This window comes from Callithrix jacchus, chromosome 2 (genome assembly GCF_049354715.1).
Source record: "Callithrix jacchus isolate 240 chromosome 2, calJac240_pri, whole genome shotgun sequence".
NCBI classification, from domain to species: Eukaryota; Metazoa; Chordata; class Mammalia; order Primates; family Cebidae; genus Callithrix; species Callithrix jacchus.
Window position 1 is genome coordinate 13261724 of NC_133503.1, and position 27935 is coordinate 13289658.

General features: G+C 50.2%; 1 protein-coding gene and 1 long non-coding RNA gene across 2 annotated transcripts; one reads left to right on the forward strand and one right to left on the reverse strand.

Annotated features, from left to right (window-relative positions):
• Nucleotides 1-165: 165 nt before the first annotated feature.
• LOC128930228 (uncharacterized) lies at nucleotides 166-27894 on the reverse strand. Its single transcript, XR_008477947.2, has 3 exons — nucleotides 27758-27894; nucleotides 1191-1292; nucleotides 166-285 (listed from the first exon to the last, which is right to left on the reverse strand). It is a non-coding gene; the product is annotated as an uncharacterized LOC128930228 (long non-coding RNA).
• Nucleotides 806-8704, forward strand: SPACDR (sperm acrosome developmental regulator). Its single transcript, XM_054248186.2, is given in 4 exon segments — nucleotides 806-1003; nucleotides 1285-1581; nucleotides 8277-8401; nucleotides 8403-8704. Coding segments are annotated over 4 exon segments (561 nt in total). The 5' UTR covers nucleotides 806-940; the 3' UTR covers nucleotides 8479-8704.
• Nucleotides 27895-27935: the final 41 nt, after the last annotated feature.

The following is a 27935-nucleotide window of genomic DNA, read 5'->3' on the forward strand; positions in this document are numbered from 1 at the left end:
CCTTTTCCTTTACCCTTTCCTTTTCTTTCCCTCTTTCTCTCTCTCTCTTCCTCCCTCCCTTCCCTTCTCTTCCCTTCCTTTCCCTTCCTTCCCTCCTTCCCTCCTTCCTTCCTTCTTCTTCCTTTCTTTTTTTTTTTTTTTTTGGAACACGGTCTCATTCTATTACCTAGGCTGGAGTACAGTTGTGAAATCATGGCACACTGCAGCCTCCACCTCCTGGGCTCAAGCAATCCTGCCTCATCCTCCTGGGTGGCTGGGACTGGAGACACACACCATCACTCCTGGCTATTTAAAAAAAAATTTTTTTTTTAACTTAAAAATAGTGAGTCGGGGGTCCCACTGTGTTGCCTAAGCTGGTCTTAAACTCCTGGCCTCAAGTGATCCTGCTTCAGCCTCCCCAAAACACTGGGATTGCAGCCATGAGCCACCATGCCCAGCCCCCTTTAGCTTTCCTGAATTTCAGATTCCTATTTTAGGAAGTGGCACTAACAGTAATATCTTCCTTGAAGGGCTGCTGTGAAGGGACTGCATGACAGGATGCAGGGACAGTCCCTGTTAGTTTGTTACATGTTAGTTTCTTTTCCCTGGATCTGAGCGAAGGAGCTCCAGGGTGGAAGAGATGGACTCTCCGGGACCTTGAGGGTTAGGGTTAGGGCCAGGCAGCCTCACAGTGGTCTAGAACTCACCCTCACTGTAGGTTCTCACCTACTTCAACTCCTCTCCCTGTCCCAGGGAGAGGAGGAAAGGTCTGGGATGTGTCACCGGGAGGGACTGTCCCCCAGTATTTCCTACGTCTTTCTTTACTGCTGTACTTGAAGCTCCCAGGGGACCCCTCGAGGGGCAGTCACTGGCCGGAAGCTCACCCCGTCCTCCACCCACCACCCCCACCGTACCAAATGCTGGCTTTGCCCCCTCATCTGTGTTTGTCCTGTCGAGAAAGATGGTTGTGGTCATGAGGTTCTTCTGATGGGTTAGACGGGCTTGGCAAAGGATTACTAGCTGGGTGAGTTTCCGAGACTGCTCTGTCCTCATGATGCACTGGGACAAGGGCATGGGTCTTGGGCAGCCTCCTACGGCATGGGCTCCCTCCCTTTCTGGCCTCCTATGGCCAAAGAAGATGGGGTGGAGAGGAGGGAAAAGGACAGCTGGGGAGGGACTGGAGGAGAAGAAAGAGAGGCCAGGAAACTCACTGCTCCATCCCTTTTGTGCCTTTTCTTCTGTGGATGGTGTTGTCTCTGCCCCGCCCCTCTCTCCTGTCTCTCCTCTCTGTGTCTTGGTTCTCAGATTTTCTTCTGGAGACAGAAAATAAACTCTCAAAAGCACTCATTGAAAAAGGTGAAGACTCTCCAGGTGTCTGAGACTTTGAGGTTGGTCGAGCCCCTCAAAGAGGCTAAGCTCGAGTTGGGTGAGTCCCCTGAGCTGCCAGATGCCTGCGTTTTGGCCAAGACCAGGGAGGGGACCAAGGTGGAGCTGGGCCGACAGGGCCGATCCCTGTTTCAGCAGCCCAGGACGGCTGTCAAGTCTGTCTCCACGCTCATGGTTCCCGCCCTGCAGAGCGGCTGGCAGATGTGCAGCTGGAAGGTCAGCACCGTCCCCCTGTTTCCAGTACCTCTCCCTCTTTCCCCAGCCCCCAGTGACTCACTCCTCCTCCCATGACTTGTTCAACAGTTGTTTCCTGGCCTGATACAGTGGCTCATGCCTGTATTCCCAGCACTTTGGGAGGCTGAGATGGGAAGATCACTTGAGCTCAAGAGTTTGAGACCAGCCTGGGCAACATAGCAAGATTCTGTCTCTTAAAATGGTTTTTTTTCTTTTTCTTTTGTTTTGAAACAGTCTCTCTCTGTCACCCAGGCTGGAGTGCAGTGGTGTGACCTTGGCTCACTGCAACCTCTGCCTCCAAGTTTTAAATGATTCCCCTGCCTCAGCCTCCTGGGTAGCTGGGACTACAGGCATGCACTCCCATGCCTGGCTAATTTTTGTATTTTTAATAGAGACGGGGTTTCACCATGTGGTCAGGCTGGTCTGGAACTCCTGAGCTCACAGGCATGAGCAACCATACCTGGCAATTTTTTTTTTTTTTTTTTTTTTGAGATGGAGTCTCACTCTGTTGCCCAGGCTGGAGTGCAGTGGCACAATCTCCGCTCACTACCACTTCCGCCTCCTGGGTTTTAGCTATTCTCTGCCTCAGCCTCCTAAGTAGCTGGGATTACAGGCACGTGCCACCGTGCCCAGCTGATTTTTGTATTTTTAGTACAGACGGGGTTACACCATCTTGGCCAGGCTGGTTTTGAACTCCTAACCTTGTGATCCACCCACCTTGACCTCCCAAAGTGCTAGGATTACAAGCCTGAGCCACCGTGTGCCCAACCCAAATTTTTTTCTTTATTAGCCAGGCATGGTGGCTCATGCTGGTAGGCCCAGTACTTTGGGAGGCTGAGGCAGGAGGATTACTTGAGGCCAGGAGTTCAAGGCCAGTAAGACCAGCCTGGGCAACAAAGCAAGACCCCATTTTGCAAAAAAAGTTAAAAATTAGCCAGGAGCCTGTAGTGGTGCCTGTAGTCCCAGCTACTTGGGAGGCTGAGGCAAGAGGATCACTTGAGCCCAGGAGTTCAAGGCTGCAATGAGCTATGATTGTGCCACTGCATTCTAGCCTGGGCAGCAGAGCAGGACTCTGTCTCTTAAACAAATAAACAAACAAACAAAAAAATTATTTCCTATGCCTCCACCAAGTGCCAGGTATTCCTGAAGCTAGCTAGCTTGCCTGCTTGCTTCCTTTCTTCCGACCCTTCCTTCCTTCCTTCCTTCCTTCCTTCCTTCCTTCCTTCCTTCCTTCCTTCCTCCTTCCTCCTTCCTTCTCCTTCCTTCCTTCTTTCCTTCCTTCCTCCTTCCTTTTCCTTCCTTCCTTCCTTCCTCCTTCCTTCTCCTTCCTTCCTTCCTTCCTTCCTTCCTCCTTCCTCCTTCCTCCTTCCTTCTCCTTCCCTCCTTCCCTCCTTCCCTCCTTCCCTCCTTCCCTCCTTCCCTCCTTCCCTCCTTCCTTCCTTCCTTCCTTCCTTCCTTCCTTCCTTCCTTCCTTCCTTCCTTCTTCCCTCTCTCCCTCCCTCCCTTCCTTCCTTTTTTGAGACAGGGTCTCATTCTGTTGCCCAGGCTGGAGTGCAGTGGTGCATTCATGGCTCACTGCAGCCTCCACCTCTTGGGCTCAAGCAATCTTCCTGCCTCAGCCTTCTGAGTAGCTGGGACTACAGACACACACCACCACTCCTGGCTAATTTAAATTAGCCAGATACAACACTGAACAAGACTTGCGGACTTGTGGGGTTACAGATGAGACAACAGGCATTGTTGAATGTGACATTGTCAAGGGGGCTGTAGGACCCCAGCGGAGAGGCATCTTATCCAGACCTAAGGGGTCAGGCAAGGCCTTCTTAACAGAAGTGAGGGTAAAGCTGAGGCCTGAAGGTGTTAGCTTAGCTTGAAGGGATTGTTAGGGAAAGGTGGAGGGAATGGGAGGGGTATCCAGGGAGTAAGAACGGCAGGTGTGTGGCCAGGCACAGTGGCTCACGACTGTAATCCCAACACTTTGGGAGGCCAAGGCAGGAGGACCACTTGAGCTCAGGAGTTCAAGAACAGCCTGGGCAACATGGTGAAACCCCATCTCTACAAAATATATAAAAATAAGCCAGGAATTGGTGACTCATAGCTGTAGTCCCAGCTATTCAGGAGGCTGAAGTGGGAGGATTGCTGGAATCTGGGAAGCGAAGGTTGCAGTGAGCCGAGATTCTGCCATGCACTCAAGCCTGGGTGACAGAGATTCTGTCTCAAAAAAAAGAAAGAAAGGCTGGTGGCTCACACTTGTAATCCTGCACTTTGGGAGGCTGAGGCAAGTGGATCACCTGAGGTCAGGGCCAGCCTAGCCAACATGGTGAAACCCTGTCTCTACTAAAAAAATACAAAAATTCAGTCCTAGCACTTTGGGAGGCTGAGGTGGGTGGATCACCTGAGGTCAGGAGTTCAAGACCAGCCTGGCCATCATGGTGAAACCCCATCTTTGTAAAAAAATAAAAATAAAAATTTTAAAAAAGAAAAAAAAAAAAAAATTCAGGCTGATCAACATGGTGAAACCCTGTCTCTGCTAAAAATACAAAAATTAGCGGAGCATGGTAGCACACACCTATAATCCCAGCTACTCAGGAGGCTGAGGCAGGAGAATCGCTTGAACCTAGGAGGCGGAGGTTGCAGTGAGCCGAGGTCATGCCACTGCACTCCAGCCTGGGTGACAGAGCAAGACTCTGTCTCAAAAAAAAAAAAAAAATTAGCAAGATGTGGTGGCGCACCCCTATAATCCCAGACACTTGGGAGGCTGAGGCAGGAGAATCACTTAAACCCAGGAAGCAGAGGTTGCAATGACCCGAGATTGTGCCAGTGCACTCCGGCCTGGGAAATGGAATGAGAGTCTGTCTCAAACAAACAAAAAATAATAGCAGATGTGTGCAGAGCTGGCCCAAGGTGTGTGGCTTGGAAGGGAACGGTCCTAAAGCCAAAAGCCAGCTGGTAGAAGGCAGTGCTGCCAAGTTTCGAGCTTTGGATTGGACCCTTAGCGTAGTGGGAGCCCTTGAAGACATCTGAGCAGAGGAGTGACATGATCAGATTTTGATTTCGAAAGCTCACCAACACTCGTATGTGCATGTAGGACTGTAAGCTTGTTGAACCCAGCCCGGGCAACATAAGGAGAACCTGTCTCTACAAAGGTAAAAAATTAGCCGGGCATGATGCATGCCTGTAGTCTCAGCTACTTGGGAGGCTAAAGTGGGAGGATCGCTTGGGCCTGGGAGGTCAAGGCTGCAGTGAGCTATATTTGTGCCACTGCACTCCAATCTTGGTGACAGTGTGAGACACTGTCTCAAAAAAAAGATGACACAGCCACTATGGAAAAGAAGATGGTCATTTCTTTTCTTTTTTCACAGCCTGATCTTGGGTCACTGCAACCTCTGCCTCCCAGGTTCAAGGATTCTCTTTGTCATCCTCCTGAGTAGCTGGGATGACAGGCACCCACCACCACATCTGGCTAATTTTTGTATTTTTAATAGAGACGGAGTTTCACCATATTGGACCAGGCTGGTCTCAAACTACTGGCCTCAGGTGATCCACCCACCTTGTCCTCCAAAGTACTGGGATTACAGGCGTGAGCCACAGCACCCGGCCAAGAATGGTCATTTCTTATAAAACTAAGCATGAAGTTACCATATGACCCCACAGTTGTACTCTTGGGCATTTATCCCAGATAAATGAAATCTTATGTCCACACAAAAAATCTAAATGTGGATGTTCATAGCAGCTTGATTTGTAGCAGCCAAAATCAACCCATGTCCTTCAGTCCGTGAATGGTTAAACTGATATCTTCAAACTTCAGAATACTACTCAGCAATAAGAAGGGATAAATTAGCCAGGCACAGTGACACGCCTGTGATCCTAGCCCTTTTAAACACCCAGGCGGGAGCATTGCTTGAGCCCAGGGGTTCGAGGCCAGCCTGGACAACATAGTAAGACCCCATCTCTACAAACAAACAAAACAAACACACAAAAATTTAAAAAGCTAGAAAGGACAAACTATTGATATTTCCAATAACATGGGTGAATCTTGAGGAATTTTTTTTTTTTCTTGAGATGGAGTTTCACTCTTGTTGCCCAGGCTGGAGTGCAGTGGTAAGACCTCTGCTCACTGCAACCTCTGCCTCCCATGTTCAGGTGATTCTCCTGCATCAGCCTCCCGAGTAGCTGGGTCTACAGACGCATGCCACCTTGCCGGGCTAATTTTTTGTATTTTTAGTAGAGACAGGGTTTCACCATCATAGCCAAGCTGGTCTCGAACTCCTGACCTCATGTGAACCACCCACCTTGGCCTCCCAAAGTGCTGGGATTATAAGCGTGAGCCACCACTCTCGGCCTCGAGGAAATTATACTGAGTGGAAACAGCCAATCCTAAAAGATTATATACTGAGTGATTCCATTTCTATCATCTACCCCTCTTGAAATAACAAAAATCTAGAAATGGGGAACATATTAGTGGCTCAAAGTTGCCAGGGGCTGCAGACAGAGAGGGGAAGAAGAGTGTAGTTAGAGAAGGACAACATTCACGCCTGTAATCCCAGCACTTTGGGAGGCCAAGGTGGGCAGATCACCTGAGGTTGGGAGTTCAAGACCAGCCTGACCAACACAGAGAAACCCGTCTCTACTAAAAATACAAAATTAGCCAGGTATGGTGGCACGTGCCTGTAATCCCAGCTGCTCGAGAGGCTGAGGCAGGAGAATCGCTTGAACCTGGGAGGTGGAGAATCGCTTGAACCCGGGAGGTGGTGAGCTGAGATCGCACTATTGCACTCCAGCCTGGGCAACAAGAGCAAAACTCAAAATTCCATCTCAAAAAAAAAAAAAAAAGGACAACATGAGGAGCCCTTGTGTTGATGAAAATGTTCTGTATCATTTTGTGTTTTGTTTGCTTTCTCCTATCTAATAGAAATGTTCTGTAGCTTTATGTTTTGGTTTGCAGGAGTATAGCAACACTGACTCCATCTCTACAAAAGATTTTTTAAAAATTAGCCAGGTGTGGTGGTGCACACCTGTAGTCCCAGGTACTCAGGAGACAGGCCCGGGGGGGATCGCTTGAGCCCAGCAGAGTTCAAGACTGCAGTGATTGCACTACTCCATTCCAGCCTGGGCAACAGAAAGAGACCTCATTCTATAATAATGACATTGATAATGATAAAAGGGTCATTTGGCTGTCCTGAAGAGGGGTCTTAGCAGGGGACCAGAGAAGGGATAGTAGGATCCACTGGAGGCTGCTGCAGTCCAGGCTAAGATAGAATGCTGTTCTGGGCTGGGCACGGTGGTTCATGCCTGCAATCCCAGCACTTTGGGAGGCCGAGGTAGGTGGATCACCTGAGGTCAAGAGTTCAAGACCAGCCTGACCAACATGGAGAAACCCTGTCTCTACTAAAAATACACAAAAATTAGCTGGGTGTCATAGTGAGCTCCTGTAATCCCAGCTACTCGGGAGGCTGAGGCAACAGAATCGCTTGAATCTGGTGGAGATGGAAGTTGCCGTGAGCTGAGATTGTACCACTGCACTCCAGCCTGGGCAACAGAGCAAGACTCCATCTCAAAAAAAAAAAAAAAAAGAATGCTGTTCTGGACTGGGGAAGAGCCATCAGGTAGAACTAATGCACTGGTGCCACATTTAGGAGGTAGAATGGTTGGGCCTAGTGGTTGATGGATGGAAGCAGTGGAGATTGGGAGAGACAGAATCAGGCAGGCTGGAGATATTCACTGGTATGGAGAATGAATGAGGAAGAACAGGGGAGAAGGTGACAATTTTAGGGCATTGGGACGAGATGAGTTGTAATGTCAATGGTAAGACATTTACATGGAGGTGTCCAAGAGGCAGAAGTGTGTGCAGGCCTGGAGGTCAGGAGAGAGTTCCAGGCTGGAGACAGAGTCTAGTTGTGTGTCCTGTTCTCTTTCATTTTAGGAATGGGGTCTCAAAGGTAGGTCAGTGACAGCTTCCGTACTCCAGAGCCTGCACTCTGGTGGAAAAAACAGACCAGCCCTTAGAGCAGATGGTGTATGAAACATGGTACGAGGAGCAGACCGTGAGAACAGAAATGATGGGGCCGGGCGTGGTGGTTCACACCTATAATCCCAGCACGTTGGGAGGCTGAGGCAGGAGGCTCACTTGAGATCAGGAGAGGAGTTCAAGACCAGCTTGGCCAACATGGCGAAACCCTGTCTCTACTAAAAATACAAAAATTAGCTGGGCGTAGTGGTACATGCCTGTAATCCCAGCTATTTGGGAGGCTGAGGCAGGAGATTCGCTTGAACCTGGGAGGTGGAGGATGCAGTGAGCCGAGATTGTGCCACTGCACTCCAGCCTAGGTGAATGAGCGAGACTCCGTTTCAAAAAAAAAAAAAAGTAGAAATGATAGGCCAGGTGCAGTGGCTCACACCTGTAATCCCAACACTTTGGGAAGCCAAGGCAGGCAGATTGCTTGAGCCCAGGAGTTTGAGACCAGCCTGGGCAACATAGCAAGACCCTGTCTCATTAAAAAAAAAAAAAAGGATAGAGATGGCAAACATCTAATGCAAGCTGGGAAGGCTTCCTGGAGGTGTGTCTGAGCTGGTCTGATGGGAGAGGTAGAATCAGGGAGCCCTTCGCTGTTTATGAGTCGTTCTAACAGTGGTTTCTCCCTAGACCCAGCTATTAGCACATCTTCTTTCTCTTACAGTCATCGGTGAGTTCTGCCTCAGTTAGCTCCCAAATGAGGATTCAGCCACCTGTGAAGACACCAGAGGCTGAGATGCTGTGCAAGGTGCACCTGGTGCTGTGGGCCTTTCGGAAACAGCTTCAGCAGCCACGTCCGATGCCATGCTACCCCGCAACACAAGCCGGTTCAGTCCCTGAAACTGGATGCCCGAAGTCCCCTCTAGGGGGGATCCCCAGACCCTCAGAGAGTCCCGATCTCACTCTTATGTCAGGTTGATGGGAGGGGTCAGGGCAGCAGGCCAGAAGTTGTGGGTGAGGAGATCCTTTATGGAGTCACCTCTCATCGGGAGCCCAAGGCCAGGCCTGGGGTCGCATATGAGCCCCTTCATTCCATCTATTTCATTTGTAAAAAAAAAAAAATCAAAATATTGGGAAATAAATATCAGATAGTTCTGAGTTAGTGTGGAGTGTGTTTGTGGATGGTGGGAGGGGATGAGAGGAGTTTGGGTGGGTCAGGGAGAGGCCCCTAAGGTGAAAGCCTAAAGCCCAGTGGGGGTCACCTGTGGGTCTATTTGGGGGAAAGGACGTTAGCAGGTTTCTGCTCTGGACCCTACTCCCTTCTAGGGGCTGAAATGCTTGTTGGCAACTTGGCCTTTCCCTATAAGGCAGTAACAGCTGCCATTCATTAAGGACCCGCTGGCACCAGCTGCTGTCCTTAGCAATCCTACAGGAAAGGTATTTAGTGTGGATTACAGGGCTTGTCCAAGGCTCAGCGAAGGAGGCCTCGCTGGAAACTGCCGGCTCCCAGAGGTAGCCCACTACCCTGCCTCTCTGGCACTGAAGAGCTTGTTGGTGGAGAGTTGCGCGTCCTGTACAGATGCACAGGGGGGCTTTGAAAGACGCATCCACCTGCTGGGAAGGAACTCCAGCCCTCACCTCACCAAGAACTGAAACTACACCTCCAGGGGACTCTGCAGGGACCATGCTCCCAGTGGGCCGGGTGAATGCTGCAGCCTAGGAGCTGGGTGAGGGGTTTGGCCTGGCACTGTGGGAATGAGGGCCTGGAGGGAGGCTGTGGCAATTTGGAGGGAGGTGGGAGGGCAGGGGAGACAACAAAAAGGGAGACCCCAGAGCCTCAGATCCCCTCTTGGAGTAGCCAGGCCACATGAAGGCACAGAGGAGGCTCCCCAGGAAAAAGCAGGGTTGTTTAATGAAATCAACAGCAAGGCCAACTGTGGTGACTCATGCCTACAATCCCAACACTTTGGGAGGCTGAGATGGAAGGATTGCTTGAGCTCAGGAGTTGGAGGCCAGCCTGGGCAACATAGCGAGACCCCATCTGTATAAAATTTTTTAAAAAAACATTAGCTAGGCATGGTGGTGAACGCCTGTGATCCCAGCTACTTAGGAGGCTGAGGCAGGAGGATTGCTTGAGCCCCCGGGGTTGAGGCTGAAGTGAGCTATGATGGCAACACTGCTCTCCAGCCTGGGCAACAGAGCAAGACACTGTCTCAAAAAAAAATTGACAGGAAAATTCAAGGATTTGAGGGTTGACAGGGCTTGGGGTGGCTTGGGGGAGGAAAAGGGGATGGCAGCAGAGTCAGAGCTCAGGGATAGCAGAGAACTGGGAAATGGGAGGGGAGAGGGTGCAGATGGCTATGCTGGTTTTCTCGAAAGAAGGGGTTACTTGGGAGTAACAGGTGGTGAGCATGAACAAAGCTAGGGGGCAGTGTGGAACCACTGGGCTGGTTGGCTGGAAGCACGAAGCTCTCTAGAAAAGTCAGCACCCCAGCCCCTCCCCAACACACCACAAACGTTTGCAGCTCTGGGAGAGTTTAGCCCCATTGCTGAGAACTTGGGGAGCTTTTCTGGAGCCTAGAGACCCCCCTAAAGCTCTGTTACCCTGAGCCTATAAGCTGTGCACCACACTCCATTACCTACACCCACAATAATAAAACCCACTGCTATTTTTTCTTTTTTTTTGAGACTGAATTTCTCTCGATCACCCAGGCTGGAGTGTAGTGACACAATCTTGACTCACTGCAACTTCCATCTCCCTGGTTCAAGTGATTCTCCTGCCTCAGCCTCTCTAGTACCTGGGATTGCAGGTGCTGCCACCATGCCCAGCTAATTTTTGTTTTAGTAGAAATGGGGATTCATCATATTAGCCAGGCTGGTCTCAAACTCCTCACCTCAAGTGATCTGCCCACCTTGGCCACCCAAAGTTCTGGGATTACAGGCATGAGCCACCGCGCCCGGCTTTCACCCACCACTTTTTAAGAACCTACTGTGACTACTTTTTTTTTCTTTTTACTGATACAAAGTCTCACTCTGTCACCTAGGCTGGAGTGCAGTGGAGCCATCTTTGCTCACTGCCAACCTCTGCCACCAGGTTCAAGCGATTTTCCTGCCTCAGTCTCCCAAGGAGCTGGGATTACAGGCAACTGCCACCATACCCAGCGAATTTTTTTGGTATTTCTGGTAGAGATGGGGTTTCGCCATGTTGGCCAACCTAGTCTCAAACTCTTGACCTCAGACAATCTGCCCACCTCAGCCTCCCAAAGTGCTGGGATTACAGGTGTGAACCACCACTCCCAGCCATGACTAATTTTTTATCTTTTTTTAAGATGGGGTTTCACCATGTTGGCCAGACTGGTCTTGAACTCCTGACCTCAGGCGATAGGTGATCCGCCCACCTCAACCTCCCAAAGTGTTGAGATTACAGGCGTGAGCCACCGCGCCCAGCAGACTTTTTTATCTTTTTGAGGAAAGGGTCTCTCCCTCTGGCACCCAGGCTGGAATGTAGTGGCATGATCATAACTCACAGCAGCCTCAAACTCCTGGGCTCAAGCGATCCTACCCTCTTGGCCTCCTGAGTAGCTGGGACCAGAGATGCATGCCACCATGCCTGGCTAATTTTTTACTTGTTTGTGCAGAGAGGGTCTCACTATATTGCTTAGGCTGGTCTCAAACTCCTGGACTCAAGTGATCCTCCTGCCTTGGTCTCCCAAAGCACTGGGGTTATAGGGAAAAACCATCATGCCTGGCCTGTGACTGATTTTACAAATCTTCCCTTAGCGCTTTCATTTTCAAGAAGAGAAAATAGAGGGACAGAAAGGTCATGCAGGCCAGGAGTGGTGGTTCACACCTATGATCTCAGCACTTTGGAAGGCCAAGGTGGGCAGATAACTTGAGGTCAGGAATTCAAATCCAGCCTGGCCAACATGATGAAACCCCATCTCTACTAAAAATACAGAAAATTAGCCAGGTGTGGTGGTGTGTGCCTGTAATCGCAACTACTCAGGAGGCTGAGACAGGAGAACCACTTGTACCCGGGAGGCGGAGGTTGCAGTGTGGCGAGATCATGCCATTGCATTTCAGCCTAGGTGACAGAGCAAGACTCAGCCTCAAAAAAAAAAAAAAAAAAAAAAAAGAAAGGTCACGTAGCTTTCATTCTTCCAGCTAATGAGCCTTGCTCACACTGCACTTGTTACATAGCCAGTGTTCAACACATGAGTTACGTGACTTCGCTGGGAATCAGTCTTGAGTGAAGCCTGAAGTCAAGCCTGCTTTCAGGTTTTCAGGCGGAGCCTCAAAACAGACTAATGAAGAGTGGCTCATGTCTGGAGCTTTTGCCTATTATTCATCACATCTTCGTTTCATGCCAGGAACGCTTCTGGGGCTGAATGGTGTTGGTGCAGGATCTGAGTTCCAGGAAGCCCTGAGATTTAATGGGTCCTGAGGTTTGGAGTAGTACCTTGCTGTCTAACATCCAGGATCAGCCTCTCTTGTCTAGAGATGAGCTCCTCGTCACTGGGGACCTGAGGTTTCAGTGAGAGGAGGGGAGAGGAGAGTAGGATGAAGTTGGGCCTCTGAGGGTCACTGGTACTATAGCCTTGCAAGTAGCTACAGGCCTGGGAGCTCATCGAGGCTTGATGCTATTGACTTGTGGAAAGGAATGCTGCTCTTGTTTTTCTTTAGCTTCTTCAGCTCTTGGGAATGGGAGGGAAACTAAGGAAGGTGGGTTCAGCCAGAAACCAAGGCACATCCCATTACTCTCTCTTTCCCCAGATCTGGAGCCCCTTCTGGGCTTGGCTGAGCAGAGGCAGGTAGACTTGTGGGAGAGAAAGGAAAGGGGTGGGCAGTAGGAAGCTGCCTCTTGATAACAGTTTTTGTGGTATTTTTTTTTTTGAGACAGAGCCTCACTCTGTCACCCAGGCTGGAGTGTAGTGATGTGATCTTAGCTCACTGCAACCTCCACCTCCTGGGTTCAAGAGATTCTCCTGCCTCAGCCTCCCAAGTAGCTGGGATTACAGGTGCCTGCCACTACACCCAGGTAATTTTTGTATTTTTAGTAGAGACAGGACCTCACTATATTGGTTAGGCTGGTCTCGAACTCCTGACCTCAGGTGATTCACCTACCTTGGCTTCCCCAAGTGCTAGGATTATAGGCGTGAGCCACCACACCCAGCCAATAGTTTTTGTTTTTTAGAGAGAGGGTCTGGCTCTGTTGCCCAGGCTGGAGGGCAGTGGCGTAATCATGGCTCACTGCAGCCTCCAACTATTGGACTGAAGTGATCCTCCCACGACAGCCTCCTGAGTAGCCGAAGCTACAGGTGATGCCACCACGTCCAGCTAATTCTTTTTTTAACTTTTTTTGTAGAGATGGATTCTAGCTATGTTGCCTAGTCTGGTCTCAAACTCCTGGGCTCAAGCAATCCTTCTGCCTCGGCTTCCCAAAGTGCTGGGTTTACAGGTGTGAGCCACTGCACCTGGTTAGGAATGTCATTTTGGAAGTGATAAAGAATGCCATGTTCAGGAAGTCATAGGAAGAGCACTTGACAGGGAGTCAAGAGACCTTGGTCCTAGTCTCAATATGGCTACCACTTTGCCCAAGCACGGTGGCTCACACCTGTAATCCCAGCACTTTGGGAAGTGGAGGAGGGTGAATCACCTGAGGTCAGGAGTTTGAGACCACCTGGCCAACATGGAGAAACCCCATCTCTACTACAAATACAAAAAAATTAGCTGGGCGTGGTGGTGAGCACCTGTAATCCCAGCTACTCAGGAGACTGAGGCAGGAGAATCGCTTGAACCTGGGAGGCAGAGTTTGCAGTAAGCCAAGATCATGCCACTGCACTTTAGCCTGGGTGACAGAGTGAGACTCCGTCTCAAAAAATATATATTGCTACCACTTTGCTCTGCGACTTTTATTTTTATTTTTATTTATTTTTAAGACAGAGTCTTGCTCAGTTGGCCAGACAGGAGGACAGGGGCACAATCATAGCTTACTGTAGCCTCAACCTCCCGGTCAGTCCTCCCGCTTCTGTCTCCCTAAGGGCTGGGATTGCAGACACTGGCTGACTTTTGAGAGTCACTTTACTCCATTGAACCTCAAGCTCCTTAAGTAAAATGATGACTTGATGGCTGGGTGCAGTGGCTCATGTCTGTAATCCCAACACTTTCGGAGGCCAAGGCAAGCAGATCATCTGAGGTCAGGAGTTCAAGATCAGCCTGGCCAACATAACAAAACCCTCTCCAAAAAATAAAAAAATTAGCTGGGCATGGTGGCGCATGCCTGTAATCTACTCAGGAGGCTGAGGCAGGAGAATTGCTTGAACCCAGGAGGTGGAGGTTACAGTGAACTGAGATTATGCCACTGAACTCCAGCCTGGATGACAGAATCAGATTTTGTCTCCAAAAAATAAAAATAAAAACAACAAACAAACCTTATCCTGTACCTCCTCAGGCTTCAGCGAGTACTGAGTTAACCTATAGAAAGAAGGTAAGTCCCTGGGAGGTGATAACTAGCAGTTGGAGGAGACAAAACCAGCCTAGCCTTTGGGCTCAGAAAGACCAGGCTCAAATTCTGCCCTTCCTGGCTGTGTGACCTTGAGCAAGTGAATTAACCTGTCTGAATCTCACTTTGCTTATTTGAAAAATAGAATATTTGTTCCATAGTGTTGTATGAATGTGAACTGCCTGGCACAGGGCCCAGCACCCAGTGAACTGGCACACAAGTGAATAGGTCTTCTACTAAATACGTTATTATTATTATTATTATTATTATTATTGAGACAGAATTTCGCTCTTGTTGCCCAGGCTGGTGCACAATGGTGTCCACCACAATCTCTGCCTCCCAGGTTCAAGCGCTTCTTCTGTGGTTCAATCTTGGCTCACTGCAGCTTCTGCCTCCCAGATTCAAGCGATACTCTTGCCTCAGCCTCCCGAGTAGCTGGGATTACAGGCATATGCCACCACACTCAGCCAATTTTGTATTTTTAGTAGAGACATGGTTTCTCTATGTTGCTCAGGCTGGTCTTGAACTCACAACCTCAGGTGATCTGTCTGCCTCGGCTTCCCATAGTGTTGGGATTACAGGTGTGAGCCACCGTTCCTGGCCTGCTCCTAAATATATTATTAAAGAAATGGTTGGCTGGGCTTGGTGGCTCACACCTGTAATCCCAGCACTTTGGGAGGCTCAGGCGGGCAGATTACTTGAGGTCAAGAGTTTGAGACCAGCCTGGCCAACATAACAAAACCCCATCTCTACTAAAAAAAATACAAAACTTGGCTGGGAGTGGTGGCATGCACCTACAGTCCCAGATACTCAGCAGACGGAGGCAGGAGAATTGCTTGAACCCAGGAGATGGAGGTTGCAGTGAACTGAGATCCTGCCACTGTACTCCAGCCTGGGCACCAGAGTGAGAGAAAGAAGGAAAGAAGGAAGAAAGGAAGGAAGGAAGGAAGGGAGGGAGGGAGGGAGGGAGGGAAGGACAGAGGGAAAAGAAATGTTTATTAGAGTGTGATCCTGGACCAGAGCATCAGCATTCCCCAGAGGCTAACAGAAATTCAAACTTCCAGGCCCTGCACCTCAGACCTACTGAATCAAAACCTCTGGGGTCGGGCCCAGGAATCTGTTTTAACAAGCCTGCTGAAGTTTGGAAATCACTGCCACATTTCATGGGAATGTGGACTGTCAGAATTCTGAAGTGTAGGACATATCACAATTTCCTGACAGCTTATTAAAATCACAGATTCTGGGCCAGGCACAGTGGCTCACGGCTGTGATTCCAGCACTTTGGGAAGCTGAGGCGGGAGGATCACCTGAGGTCAGGAGTTCAAGACCAGCCTGGCCAAAATGGTGAAACCCCGTCTCTATAAAAATACAAAAATTATCTGGGCATGGTGATGGGTGCCTGTAATCCCAGCTACTTGGGAGGCTAAGGCAGGAGAATCGCTTGAATCTGGGAGGCAGAGGTTGCAGTGAGCCAAGATTGAGCCACTGAACTTCAGCCGACCCCATCTCAAACATACAATCAAACAAACAAAACCACAGATTCTAGCTGGGCGTGGTGGCTCATGCCTGTAATCCTAGCACTCTGGGAGACTGAGGTGTCAGGATTGCTTGAGCCCAGGAGTTTGAGACTAGCCTGGGCTACATAGCCAGACCTCGTCTCTACAAAACAAACACACAAAAAACAAAACTAGCTGGTGGTGGTAGCGGCATGTGCCTGTGGTCCCAACTACTCTGGAGGCTAAGGTGGAGGATTGCTTGAGCCCCGGAGTTTGAGGCTGCAGTGAGCCATGATCATGCCACTGCTCTCCAGCCTGGGCAACAGACCGACAGCCTATCTCAAACAAGACAAGACAAAACAAAACAAAAGAAAAACCAGATTTCTAACCTCAAAGTCAGAAATTGAGGTGGGGCCTGGGAATCTTTTTTTTTTTGAGACAGATTCTCACTCTGTTGCCCAGGCTGAAGTGCAGTGGTGTCATCTCGGCTCACTGCAACCTCCGCCCCCCCAGGTTCAAGCGATTCTCCTGCCTCAGCCTCCGGAGTAGCCAGGATTATAGGCGCCCACTAACACGCCTGGTTTATTTTTGTAGTAGAGATGGGGTTTCCCTATGTTGGCCAGGCTGGTCTCAAACTCCTGACCTCAGGTGATCTACCCGCCTCAGCCTCCCAAAGTGCTGGGATTACAGGCTTGCGCTACCACGCCCAGCCAGAATTGGTATCTTAACCAGAGATTTTTATTGGGATGGAGGGTACCCCGGGGGCTGCACTGCGGGGAGGTCACGGAAGGCACCTTGGGGCATTGGAGGCTCTGGACTGGGGTACTGACCACTCCCCTTGGGTCGAGAAGGGGAGATGCAGCTGGAGAGAGGACACCTGGACACCTGCCCAATCCAGTGACGTCAGCCTCCTACACCGTCAGAAGGGGGCTGGGACTCGAGGGCGGAGACTCTCCCGCCTCCGCCCTCAGTCTAGTCGGGCCGCCTTTGTTGTCTGGTGGTTGTAGGTGGGAGAAGCCAGGATCCGGGGGCACCAAGAGCCGGGTAGGACCTGTAAGGGGCCAGGTAGGGACGCCAGGGGGACCGGGTGGCCCAGCGGGGCTGCCGCGGCGGAGCTGGGGGGCTTGGACAGCCTGTCTCGTCTTGGTCCTGAGTTCCAGGTGGCGCCGCCGTGCGCAGACCCGCGTTAAAGGCGGTGTCGCCCTTGGCCTCTGGCTGGGGAAGTTCCTACGGCCTCATGAGGGCGGCAGAGGAGCTGCTAGTGGGGCTCCAGGCTATGGCCGGGAACAGAGAGACCTCCTGACATGAGCCCCCTGATACCCTGATCGCTGGCCCTGCGCCTCCTCCCAGCACCCCTACGACATTAGCCAATGGAGGAGCCGACATTAGCCGATGGATTCTTTTCTTTCTCTTTCTTTCTTTGAGACGGAGTTTCGCTCTTGCTACCTAGGCTGGAGTGCAACGGCAGGATCTCGGCTCACCGCAACCTCCGCCTCCTGGGTTCAGGCAATTCTCCTGCCTCAGCCTCCTGAGTAGCTGGGATTACAGGCACGCGCCACCATGGCCAGCTAATTTTTTGTATTTTTAGTAGAGACGGGGTTTCACCATGTTGACCAGGATGGTCTCGATCTCTTGACCTCGTGATCCACCCGCCTTGGCCTCCCAAAGTGCTGGGATTACAGGCGTGAGCCACCGCGCCCGGCTGCTGATGGATTCTTAAATACTAAAGGGTCTCCTGAGCATCAGATAGGCACTGGTGACACTGCGTCCACGGGACTGTTAGTTTCTAGTGGAAACAACCTCTCCACCGTCCATGATGGCTCCTGTCTGTAATTATAACATTTTGGGAGGCCAAGCTGGGGAGAATTGCTTGAGCCCAGGAGTTCAAAACCAGCCTGGGCAACATAGTGAGACCCCATCTTTTTTTTTTTTGAGATGGAGTCTTGAGCGATTTCAGCTCACTGCAACCTCCACCTCCCAAATTCAAGCAATCCTCATACCTCAGCTCCCAAGTAGCTGAGATTATAGGCATGTGCCAACATGCCCAGCTAATTTTTTGTATTTTTAGTAGAGAGATGGGGCTTCACCATGTTGGCCAGGCTGGTCTCAAACTCCTGACCTTAAATGATCCACCCACTTTGGCCTCCCAAAGTGGTGGAGTGGAGTTACAGGCATGAGCGCCATGCCCAGCTGTTGGATCCTATATCTAAAAAAAATTTTTTTAGGTGGGACACAGTGGCTCATGCCTGTAATCCCAGCACTTTGGGAGGCTGAGGCGGTCAGATCATTTGAGGTCAGGAGTTCATGACCAGACTGGCCAAAATGGTGAAACCCCCCTCTACTAAAGATACAAAAATTAGCTGGGCGTGGTGGTGGGTGCCTGTAATCCCAGCTACTAGGGAGGCTAAGGCAGGAGAATTGCTTAAAACTGGGAGGTGGACGTGGCAGTTAGCCGAAATTGTGCCACTGCACTCCAGCCTGAGCGACAGAGTGAGACTCTGTCTTAAAAAAAAAAAAAAAAAATTAAATTTAATGGCCATAGTGGCATGCACCTATAAGTCCCAGCTACGGGAGGCTGAGGTGAAAGCGTCACTTGAGTCCAGGAGTTCGAGGCTGCAGTGAGCTGTGATTGCACCACTGCACTTCAGCCTGGGCAACGGAGCAAGAACTTGTCTCAAAATAAAGCACAATTCAACAAAACAAAAATCCTGCCTCATCCACTTCTGTGGCCAGGACACACTAGGGTGTGTCCCCATCAAGTTCACATCCTGTCCAGGGCCCCCATGTTCCACCTGCAGCCACTCTATTCTTTTATCCTGCAACTAACCTAGCCTCCACCCCTTGTCATCCCTTTGTTTCCAGCATAACAAGTTCCTCCACTCCCCTTGCGCCCTGACCTTTCCTCAGCCTGAGAATGGCCAGTAGAAAAAGTGTGGGGCATTTTGGGTTTTTCTCAGGTTGAAAGACTGGCCAGGTGTGGAGGCCGCTGCACTCCAGCCTGGGTGACAGAGTGAGACCCTATCTCAAAATAAAAATAAAAATAAAAATCTAGAGTAAGGCAAATGGTCTGGAAGCAAGAGCGACACTCACCTGGTCAGTGAAGCTGAGCAGAACTGTCCTGCTCAGACATGAACTGGCCAGAGACACAGACAGAAAGGGTAACAACTGTGGGGAAGGGACTGGGCCCTGATTCTGAGGGCTCTGCTCTCAGCCTAGGCTATATTTTATTTAATTTTTATTTTATGTATTTATTTTGTTTTATTTCAGTTTAGTTTTTTGAGATGGAGTTTCGCTGTTGTCACCCAGGCTGGAGTGCAGTGGCATGATCTGGGCTCACCACAACCTCCGCCTCCCAGCTTCAAGTGATTCTCCTGCCTCAGCCTCTGAGTAGCCGGGATTACAGGCGCGCACCGCCACGCCCAGCTCATGTTGGCCAGGCTGGTCTCAAACTCCTGACCTCAGGTGATCCACCCGCCTCAGCCTCCCAAAGTGCCTGGATTACAGGCATGAGCCACCGGGTCTGGCCTTATTTATTTTATTTTTATTTATTTATTTTTGAGACAGAGTCTCACTCTGTCACCCAAACTGAAGTGCAGTGGTGCCATCTCAGCTCACTGCAACCTCTGCCTCCCAGGTTCAAGTGATTCTTCTGTCTCAGCCTCCTGAGTAGCTGGGACTACAGGTGCATGCCATCACGCCTGGCTGATTTTTGTATTTTTAGTAGAGATGAGGTTTCACCATATTGGTCAGGCTGCTCTTGAATTCCTGACCTCAGGTGACCCACCTGCCTCGGCCTCCCAAAGTGCTGGGATTACAGGCGTGAGCCACCATGCCAGCCTCAGCCTAGTCTTCCATCTCTTGAAACTCCTTGTCAAAGGCCTTAGCTGCTTGAGCATGCATGCTTCCTGGTTGCCATGGCAATCCAACGCTTGCAGATCATGATGGGTGACCAAGTGTGTGGCCAACCCCTGGACTTTATGAGGTCTGAGGCCAATGGATGGGCCTTGCTGGACATAGGCCCTCCCCACCAGCTCCTTCCCACAATACCTCCCCTAAGCATGGCCCCCTCATCTGCTTCACCACACAGATGGACCCTGCTCCCATCCCAGGGCCTCTGATTCTCCACCTGTCTCACACCACCTGACCTCTCTCCTCCTGCCTCTGCCCTTATTTCCCTTGGCAACCTCTGGGCCTGTAGAGGCCCTCTCAGGGGAAGATGGGCCTTCATGATCAAACCCTTCCCTCCATGGGTCCCCAGACCCTCCGATTCCAGCCCCCCAGAGATGGGGATAATGCCAAGGCGAAGGTTTTGGTGGAGACCCTTGGGGGACAGGGTGGTCTGGGCCTGAGGTTCAGCCTGTGTTTGTTTCCTGTGACTGCTGAAATTGTACAAATTGCCATGCACTAGATCCTAGGCCTCCTGATCTGATTTGGGCCTCAGGAAGAAGGTCTCTGGAAGCAGAGGTGAGTCACGAACAGGGCTGAGGGCCCCATCAGTGAGGTTAAATCTGTTTTTTACATTTTAATCTAATTAATTTAGTTTTGTGGAGATAGAGTCTCTCTGTTGCCCAGGCTGGTTTCAAACTCCTAGTCTCAAGTGATCCTTCTTCCTTGGCCTCTCAAAGTGCTGGGATTACAGGTGTGAGCTATGGCACCCATTGCCTTGTAGAGGAAGGCAGGCCCAGCCTGCAATCCCAATATTTTGGAAGTCCGAAGCTGGAGGATTTCTTGAGCCTAGGAGTTTGAGACTGGGTAACATGGCAAGACCCTGTCTCTACCAAAAAAAAAAAAAAAAAAAAAAAAAAAAGAGCTGGGCATGGGGTGTGGGGCGTGGGGCATGGTGGCATGTGCCTGCAGTCCCAAGCTACTCAGGAGGCTGAGGTGGGAGGATTGATTGAGCCCTGGAGGTCAAGGCTGCAGTGAGCCATGATTATGCTACTGCACTCCAGCCTGGGTGACAGAGTGAGACCCTGTCTCAAAATAAAAATAAAATAAAAATCTAGAGGAAGGCAAAGGGTCTGGAGGGCAGGAGGAGCAACACTCACCTGGTCAGTGAAGCTGAGCAGAATTGCCCTGCTCAGACCTGAACAGGCCTGAGACACAGACAGAAAGGGGCAGGGCAGGCCAGGCATGGTGGCTCACACCTGTAATCACAGCCCTTTGGGAGGCTGAGGCAGGTGGATCACCTGAGGTCAGGAGTTCGAGACCAGCCTGGCCAAATTAGCGAAACCCTGTTTCTACTAAAAAGTATAAAAATTACCCAGGTGTAGTGTCATGCACTTATAGTCCCAGCTACTCGGGAGCCTGAGACAGGAGAATTGCTTGAACCTGGGAGGTGGAGGTTGCAGTGAGCTGAGTTCCCACCACTGCACTCCAGCCTGGGCTACAAAGTGAGACTCTGTCTCAAAAAATAAAAATAGGCCGGGCATGGTAACTCACACCTGTAATCCCAGCACTTTGGGAGGCTGAGGCAGGCAGATCATGAGGTCAGGAGTTGAAGACCAGCATGGTCAACATAGTGAAGCCTGGTCTCTACTAAAAATACAAAAATGAGGCTAGGCACGGTGTCTCACTCTGGGAGAGGCTCTGTAATCCCAGTACTTTGGGAGGCCAAGGCAGGTGGATCATTAGGTCAGGAGATCGAGATCATCCTGGCCATGGTGAAACCCCATCTCTACTAAAATACAAAAAAAAAAAAAAAAAAATTAGCGTGGTGGCACACGCTTGTAGTCCCAGCTACTCAGGAGGCTATGACAGGGGAATTGCTTGAATCCGGGAGATGAAGTTTGCAGCGAGATGAAATTGTGCCACTGTACTCCAGCCTGGCGAAAGAACAAGACTCCGTCTCAAAAAAAAAAAAATAAATAAATACGAAAATGAGCCAGGTGTGCTCGCAGGTGCCTGTAATCCCAGTTACTCAGGAGGCTGAGGCAGGTGAATCACTTGAACCTGGGAGGCAGAGGTTGCAATGAGCTGAGATTGTGCCATTGCACTCAAGCCTGGGCTGGGCAACAGAGCAAGACTGTCTGAAAAGATAAAAGAAAGAAAAAGAAAGGGCAGTCTCAGACTCCCAGAGAGAACAGCGAGTTCTTGTTCCAGCTACTTTCTTCAAGGGCTTCCTCCAGGAAGCCTTCCTATCCTGGAGGCTGAGCTGACTCACCCTTCGAGGGGCTGGGGCTGGTGCAGGCTGCATGGAGTTTTGCATCCTCTTTCTTGGCACCTGGCGTGGCCTGGATATTAGAGCTAGTGCTGCCCCCCCTGGTGGGGGGAAGGCTGGCCCCATTCAGAGCTGTCCATGCTGCTCCCAGGCCCTGGCAAATAGCAGGTGTCAGTGAGCAGGTAAGAGGCATGAGTCTTCTGCATTGTGAGACTCTGAGCTTCCTAGAATGGGGGCCACATTCCCTGCCTTATCTGCTTTCTCCACTGAGCAGGGCTGGGGCTGGAGGGGGCACGTGTGGGGCCACCCAACAGGGGCCCAAGGTGGGAGGCTCTGAACCTCCTGCCTCAGAGCCCACTGGCAGAGAGACCAGGGGCCTTTTATGTCTCAGCATCCCCAACGTCCTGCTCATCTGCTGCAGAAACAAAGAGCACGGGAACAGGACTGGATGGTCCCAGAGGTGGTCTAGAGGAGGAGAGGACAGGCTGAGTCAAAGATGTGGAAGGAGGAAGGACAGAGGTCAAAAGCACACGTGCCATGATCTCATCAGCTCCTGAACAACAAGGACTTGACCTGAGGGCCCCAACTGAGCTCTGGCAACCACATGAGGCCAGTCATTTCCCCAGTGTTCGGATGAGGGAGGGAGGGCTCTTAGAGGAAAGGGAATGATCCCCAGCTTACAGCTCACATGGTCAGTAGGCACTGGAGCTAGGACTGAAGCCCAGGGAGGCTGGGGGAGAGATGGGGCAGAGCTGGGAGGAGGCAGGGAGGCAAGGGCTTCGGCCTCTCCATTTCCAAGCTTGGATTCCTAGGAATCCATTCATATGTGAAAAATATCTTTTTATTTATTTATTTAGAGACAGAGTCTGGCTTAGTTGCTCAGACTGGAGTGCCATGGTGATCATAGCTCACTGTAGCCTTGACCTGGGCTCAAGTGATCCTCCCACCTCAGCCTCCTGAGTAGCTGGGACTATAGGCGTGTGTCATCATGCCCAGTAATTTTTAAAATTTTTGGTAGAGATGGGGTCTCTCTATGTTGCAGTCTGGTCTGCAACTCCTGGGCTCAAGTGATCCTCCTTTCTTGGCCTTCCAAAGTGCTGAGATTACAGGCATGAGGCACTGCGCCTGGCTTATTTATTTTTAGAGACAGGGTCTCACTCTGTCATCCAGACTAGAGTGAAGGGGCACAATCACAGCTCAGTGCAACCTCAAATTCCTGGACTCATCCTCCTGCCTTAGCCTCCGAAGTAGCTAGAACTACAGGTACACACCACCATGCCTGGCTAACTTTATAAATCTTTTTAGAGATGGGGTCTTGACCACCTCAGGCTGGTCTTGAATTCCTGGGCTCAAGTGATCCTCCAGCCTCAGCCCCCTGAGTAGCTGGGACTACAGGTAAACACCACCACACTTGGCTAATTTTTTTGTGTTTTTATTGTAGAGACAGGGTTTCACCATCTTTCCCAGGCTGGTCTCGAATACCTGTCCTCTAGTGGTCCCCCCGCCTGGGCCTCTCAAAGGGCTGACATTACATGTGTGATCCACTGTACCTGGCCTCATAAAGGAACTTTTCTTCTACCAGCCTCTCTCCGACTGTGGAAAAACCTCACACCAGCATCCCCCTGTCCAATCTACAAGCTTCCATGGAATCACTCTCCACCTCAAGACCCCCCAACATCTCCTGTGTGTCCAATTTCATTACCAGACCATCTGCTGCTTTCTTGCTTTCCATCCATTTCCCCAAGGTCCTGGGCAAGGTCCCCTTCTAAGGAGATCTGTTGGGACCTGCCTCCAGAGTGAGGCTGGCAATTTTTGCATTCATTTCCCCTCTCCATGGCTCCCTTTTCCTGGGTTATGGCCCCATCTTCTGTGCCACCACCCCCTTTCTTTCTACCTCCAGCTATCTTTGACTAGTCTGTCCCTGGACTCTTTGGGGCCCCAGCCACTGGCATCAATCAACCTTCTCTTCCCGGTGTGGACATCAAGGACATCTCCCCAGCAAGCTCAGGCCTCAACCCAATATTCTCCTTGCTGTGCCCAGCTCCATTGAACCCTCCATCCTCCACCCCATCCTGCAAATTTGTTTCTCTTTGCTTTTCTGGTTTCTTTCAATTTCCTCTTCATTTTCCTCTGCCTCACCCAGATTCTGGACAAATTATTATTTGTGACACAGTTTCACTCTGTCATCCAGGCTGGTAGCTCATTGCAACCTCTGCCTCCCGGGTTCAAGTGATTCTCCTGCCTCAGCCTCCTGAGTAGCTGTGATTACAGGAATGCGCCAGAATTCGCAGCTAAAATCTTTTTTTTTTTTGAGACAGCGTCTTGCTCTGATGTCTAGGCTGGAGTGCAGTGGCACTATCTCAGCTCACTGTAACCTCCACCTCCTGGGTTCAAGCAATCCTTCCACCTCAGCTTCCCAAGTGGCTGCGATTACAGGCCTGTGCTATCACATCTGGCTAATTTTTATATTTTTAGTAGAGATGGAGTTTCATCATGTTGGCCAGGCTGGTCTTGAACTCCTGACCTCAAGTGACCCACCTGCTTTGGCTTCCCAAAGTCCTGGGATTACAGGCGTGAGCCATTACACTGGGCCTGGATTATGGACAAATTCTTCTGAATGACTCTGTCCCCTGCCTCCAACTTTTCTGCATCCCAGCGGCTGGCATCATTCTGTCCCACAGACTTCACACATACCTAATGGGGCTCATCCCAACCCTCCTGTTCCTCAGCCTGCTGCTAGGGAGGCCAGGCTCAGAGTCAGCATGTTGGCCTGTAGCCTGATACGTGCCCTCCTCCCTGGATCTCTTCCTTCTGGGTTGGGATGAAAGAGTGAAGGTGGGTTGGAGGCATGAGTTCAGGCTGATACATCTCAGACCTACCTGACCTGCAGGGGCTTCACCCTGCCAGCCTCCAAGATGAAGCAGGATGAGAACGTGTACTCTGGGGCTAGGAGCCTGGATGTGTGTGTCTGGAGGGTTGGCAGTTCCTATCTTCCAGTGTGCCTCAAGTGACAGGGACCAGTGTGAAAATGTCTCTGGGTTGGCCCTTAGTCACAGGCCAGTGTGAGGAGACAGGAGGTGAGGGGTCACCTTAGGTGGGTTTTGCAGAGGGTGGTATTAGAGGTTTGCTGTCTCTCTGATCTTTCTTGGCCCTATTTGGGGGTGACTTCTGGGATGGAGTCCTTGCTCCTTTCCCATCCCCAACCCTGGTAGGTCTTCTCATGTGTCCTCTGTAGCAGTCTCAGCCACACTGTACAGTGGACAGCTGCATTGGAGCCATCCTATCCCTTCTCAAGGACCTGGTTCTTTGAAGGACCCTGGATGCTGACCCGTCCCCTGTCCCACCTAGCCCACACATAGCAGCTGGCTCAGCAGAAGCTCAGGGATGAACTTGAATGGCCCCTTCCAGCACTGAGACTTGCTATCTTCAAACTAGCAACCAGGCCTGGGTTAACCTCGCTCAGCAGCCTCAGATGACTAAAGGGAGCATCTCTAACTGGTAAGGTCTAACCCAATCAAAAGTCTTCTATAATATAATAAATAATATTTAAGAGATGGGGTGTTGCTCTGTCGCCCAGGCTGGAGTGCAGTGGTACGCTCATCACTTACTGCAGCCTCAAAGTCCTGGGCTCAAGGGATTCTCCCACCTCAATCTCCCCAGTACCTGGGACTACAAACATGCACCACCATGCCTGGCTAATTTTTAATTGTTTTGTAGAGACGGGGTCTCACTATGTTGCCCAGGCTGGTCTTGAACTCCTGGCCTCAAAGGAATCCTCCTGCCTCCACCTCCCAAAGTGCTAGAATTACAGGCATGAGTCCTGCCTTTTTTTTTGAGACAGAGTCTTGCTCTGTTGCCCAGGCTGGAGTGCAGGGGCACCATCTTGGCTCACTGCAACCTCTGCCTCTCAAGTTCCAGTGATTCTCATGCCTCAGCCTCCTGAGTAGCTGGAATTACAGGCATGCACCACCATGCCCCAGCTAGTTTTTTGTAGTTTTAGTAGAGACAGGGTTTTACTGTGTTGTTCAGGTTGGTCTCGAACTCCTGCCCTCAAGTGGTCTGCCTGCCTTGGCCTCCAAAAGTGCTGGAATTACAGGCATGTACCCTGCCCTCCCCACAACCTTTTTTCTTTTCTTTTTTTGAGACAGTCTCACTCTGTGGCCCAGGCTGCAGTACAGTGGCTCAATCTTGGCTCACTGCAACTTCTGCCTCCCAGGTTCAAGTGATTCACCTACCTCAACTTCCCGAGTAGCTGGGATTACAGGTGTGTGCAACCACGTTCGGCTAATTTTTTGTCCCCTCCTTTTTTTTGTTTCTTTTCTTTTTTTTTTTAAGAGGAAAAGCAATTCCTGGCCTCCCGGCCTGGGCCAACCAAAATAACTTAGGAAGAATGTGGGCAGGACCAAGACCTCTCACCTCCATCACTTCCACCTACCTATCCTGACATTCGTACTGTTTTCTTAAAATCATGGGTGAACTTTCCACTTTAGAGACCCGCAATGTAAACTGGGCAAACGGAATGGCTTGTTTTCATCTGTGCTGGGGCCCTAGATGAGATAGTGACTAGATTTTAAGGCTGAGGGGTTGTGTTTACTGGGTTCATGAACAGGAATTCCTGTAGGGCCTAGATATTTATCAGCACAGCCAAGGCCTGGGGGACAGTTTCGAGTTTCAGCTCCAACACTTCCTGCATGCCAAAGCTGCGCCAGCCTCCTTTTTTATTTTTTATTTTTTTTATTGTCGGGCGGTTGGTTTGCTAATCAACTGAGCTAACCAGCCGCCCGACAGCCAGCCTCCTTTTTTAAAAAAACAAAAAACATTTAGTTATAGAAATGTTCAAGTATATGCAAGAGTAGAGAAAATACAGTAATAAAATCCCCCTTCAGCAATCATCACCATTTGGCTAATTTTGTTTCATCCATGTACCCTCAAACACTGTTCCCAATCCCAACATTTTTTTTTTCTTGTGACAGGGTCTCACTCTGTCGCCCAGGCTGAAGCCACTTCTTGGCTCACTGCAACCTCCGCCTCCTGGGTTCAAGCGATTCTCCTGCCTCAGCTTCCTGAGTAGCTGGGATTACAGGTGCATGCCACCACACCTGGCTCATTTTTGTATTTTTAGTAGGGATGGGGTTTCACCATATTGGTCAGGATTCACCATATCAAATTCCTGACCTTGTGATCCACCCTCCTTGGCCTCCCAAAGTGCTGGGATTACTGGCGTGAGCTACCGTGCCCGGCCAGTTTTTTGTACTTTTTAGTAGAGACGAGGTTTTGCCATGTTGCCCAGGCTGCTCTTGATCTCCTGAGCTCAGACAACCTGTCTGCCTTGGCCTCCTAAAGTGCTGGGATTACATGTGTGAGCCACTGGGCTCAGCCTTGATACTTTTCAATTTAAGGTAAAATACACCATGACTTTTTGTTTTTGAGACAAGAGTCTAGCTCTGTCACCCAGGCTGGAGTGGAGTGGCACAATCTTGGCTTACTGAAACCTCTGCCTCCTGAGTTCAAATGATTGTCCTGCCTTAGCCTCCTAAGGAGCTGGGACTATAGGTGCCTGTCACCACACCCAGCTAATTTTTCTGTATTTGTATTTTATTATTTTTTTTGAGATGTAGTCTTGCTCTGTCGCCCAGGCTGGATCTCAGCTCACTGCAATATCCGCCTCCTAGGTTCAATCGATTCCTGTGCCTCAGCCTCCAGAGTAGCTGGGATTACAGGTGTGCACCACCACGCTGGGCTAATTTTTGTATTTTTTGTAGAGATGGGGTTTCACCATATTGGCCAGGCTGGTCTTGAACTCCTGACCTCAAGTGATCAGCCTGCCTTGGCCTCAAAGTGCTGAGATTACAGGGGTGAGTCACTGCACCTAGCCTGATTTTTCAATTTTTAAATACAATTCTATAAAATATACATTTCCAAAGTCAAAAATACAAAACAAAGTATATTCAGAGGCATCTAGGCTCTTTGTCCTTCATTCTATTCTCTCCCTCCTATGTCAACATTAAAAAATTTTAATTTACTCCCAGTTTAAAAATTTATACTTGTACCTCACTATTTCTTTTCCCAGCTGCACAGTGGAGAGATAGTAGACATACTTTATTCTTGACTTTAGCAGGAAAGCCTCTAGTGTTTCACCACTGAGATCTTCCTTTAAAAAAACTCTTTTTGTAAAATTCGGGCTATGCTATCCATTCCATCTGACGTTCCACAGCCCTTCCTGGAAAG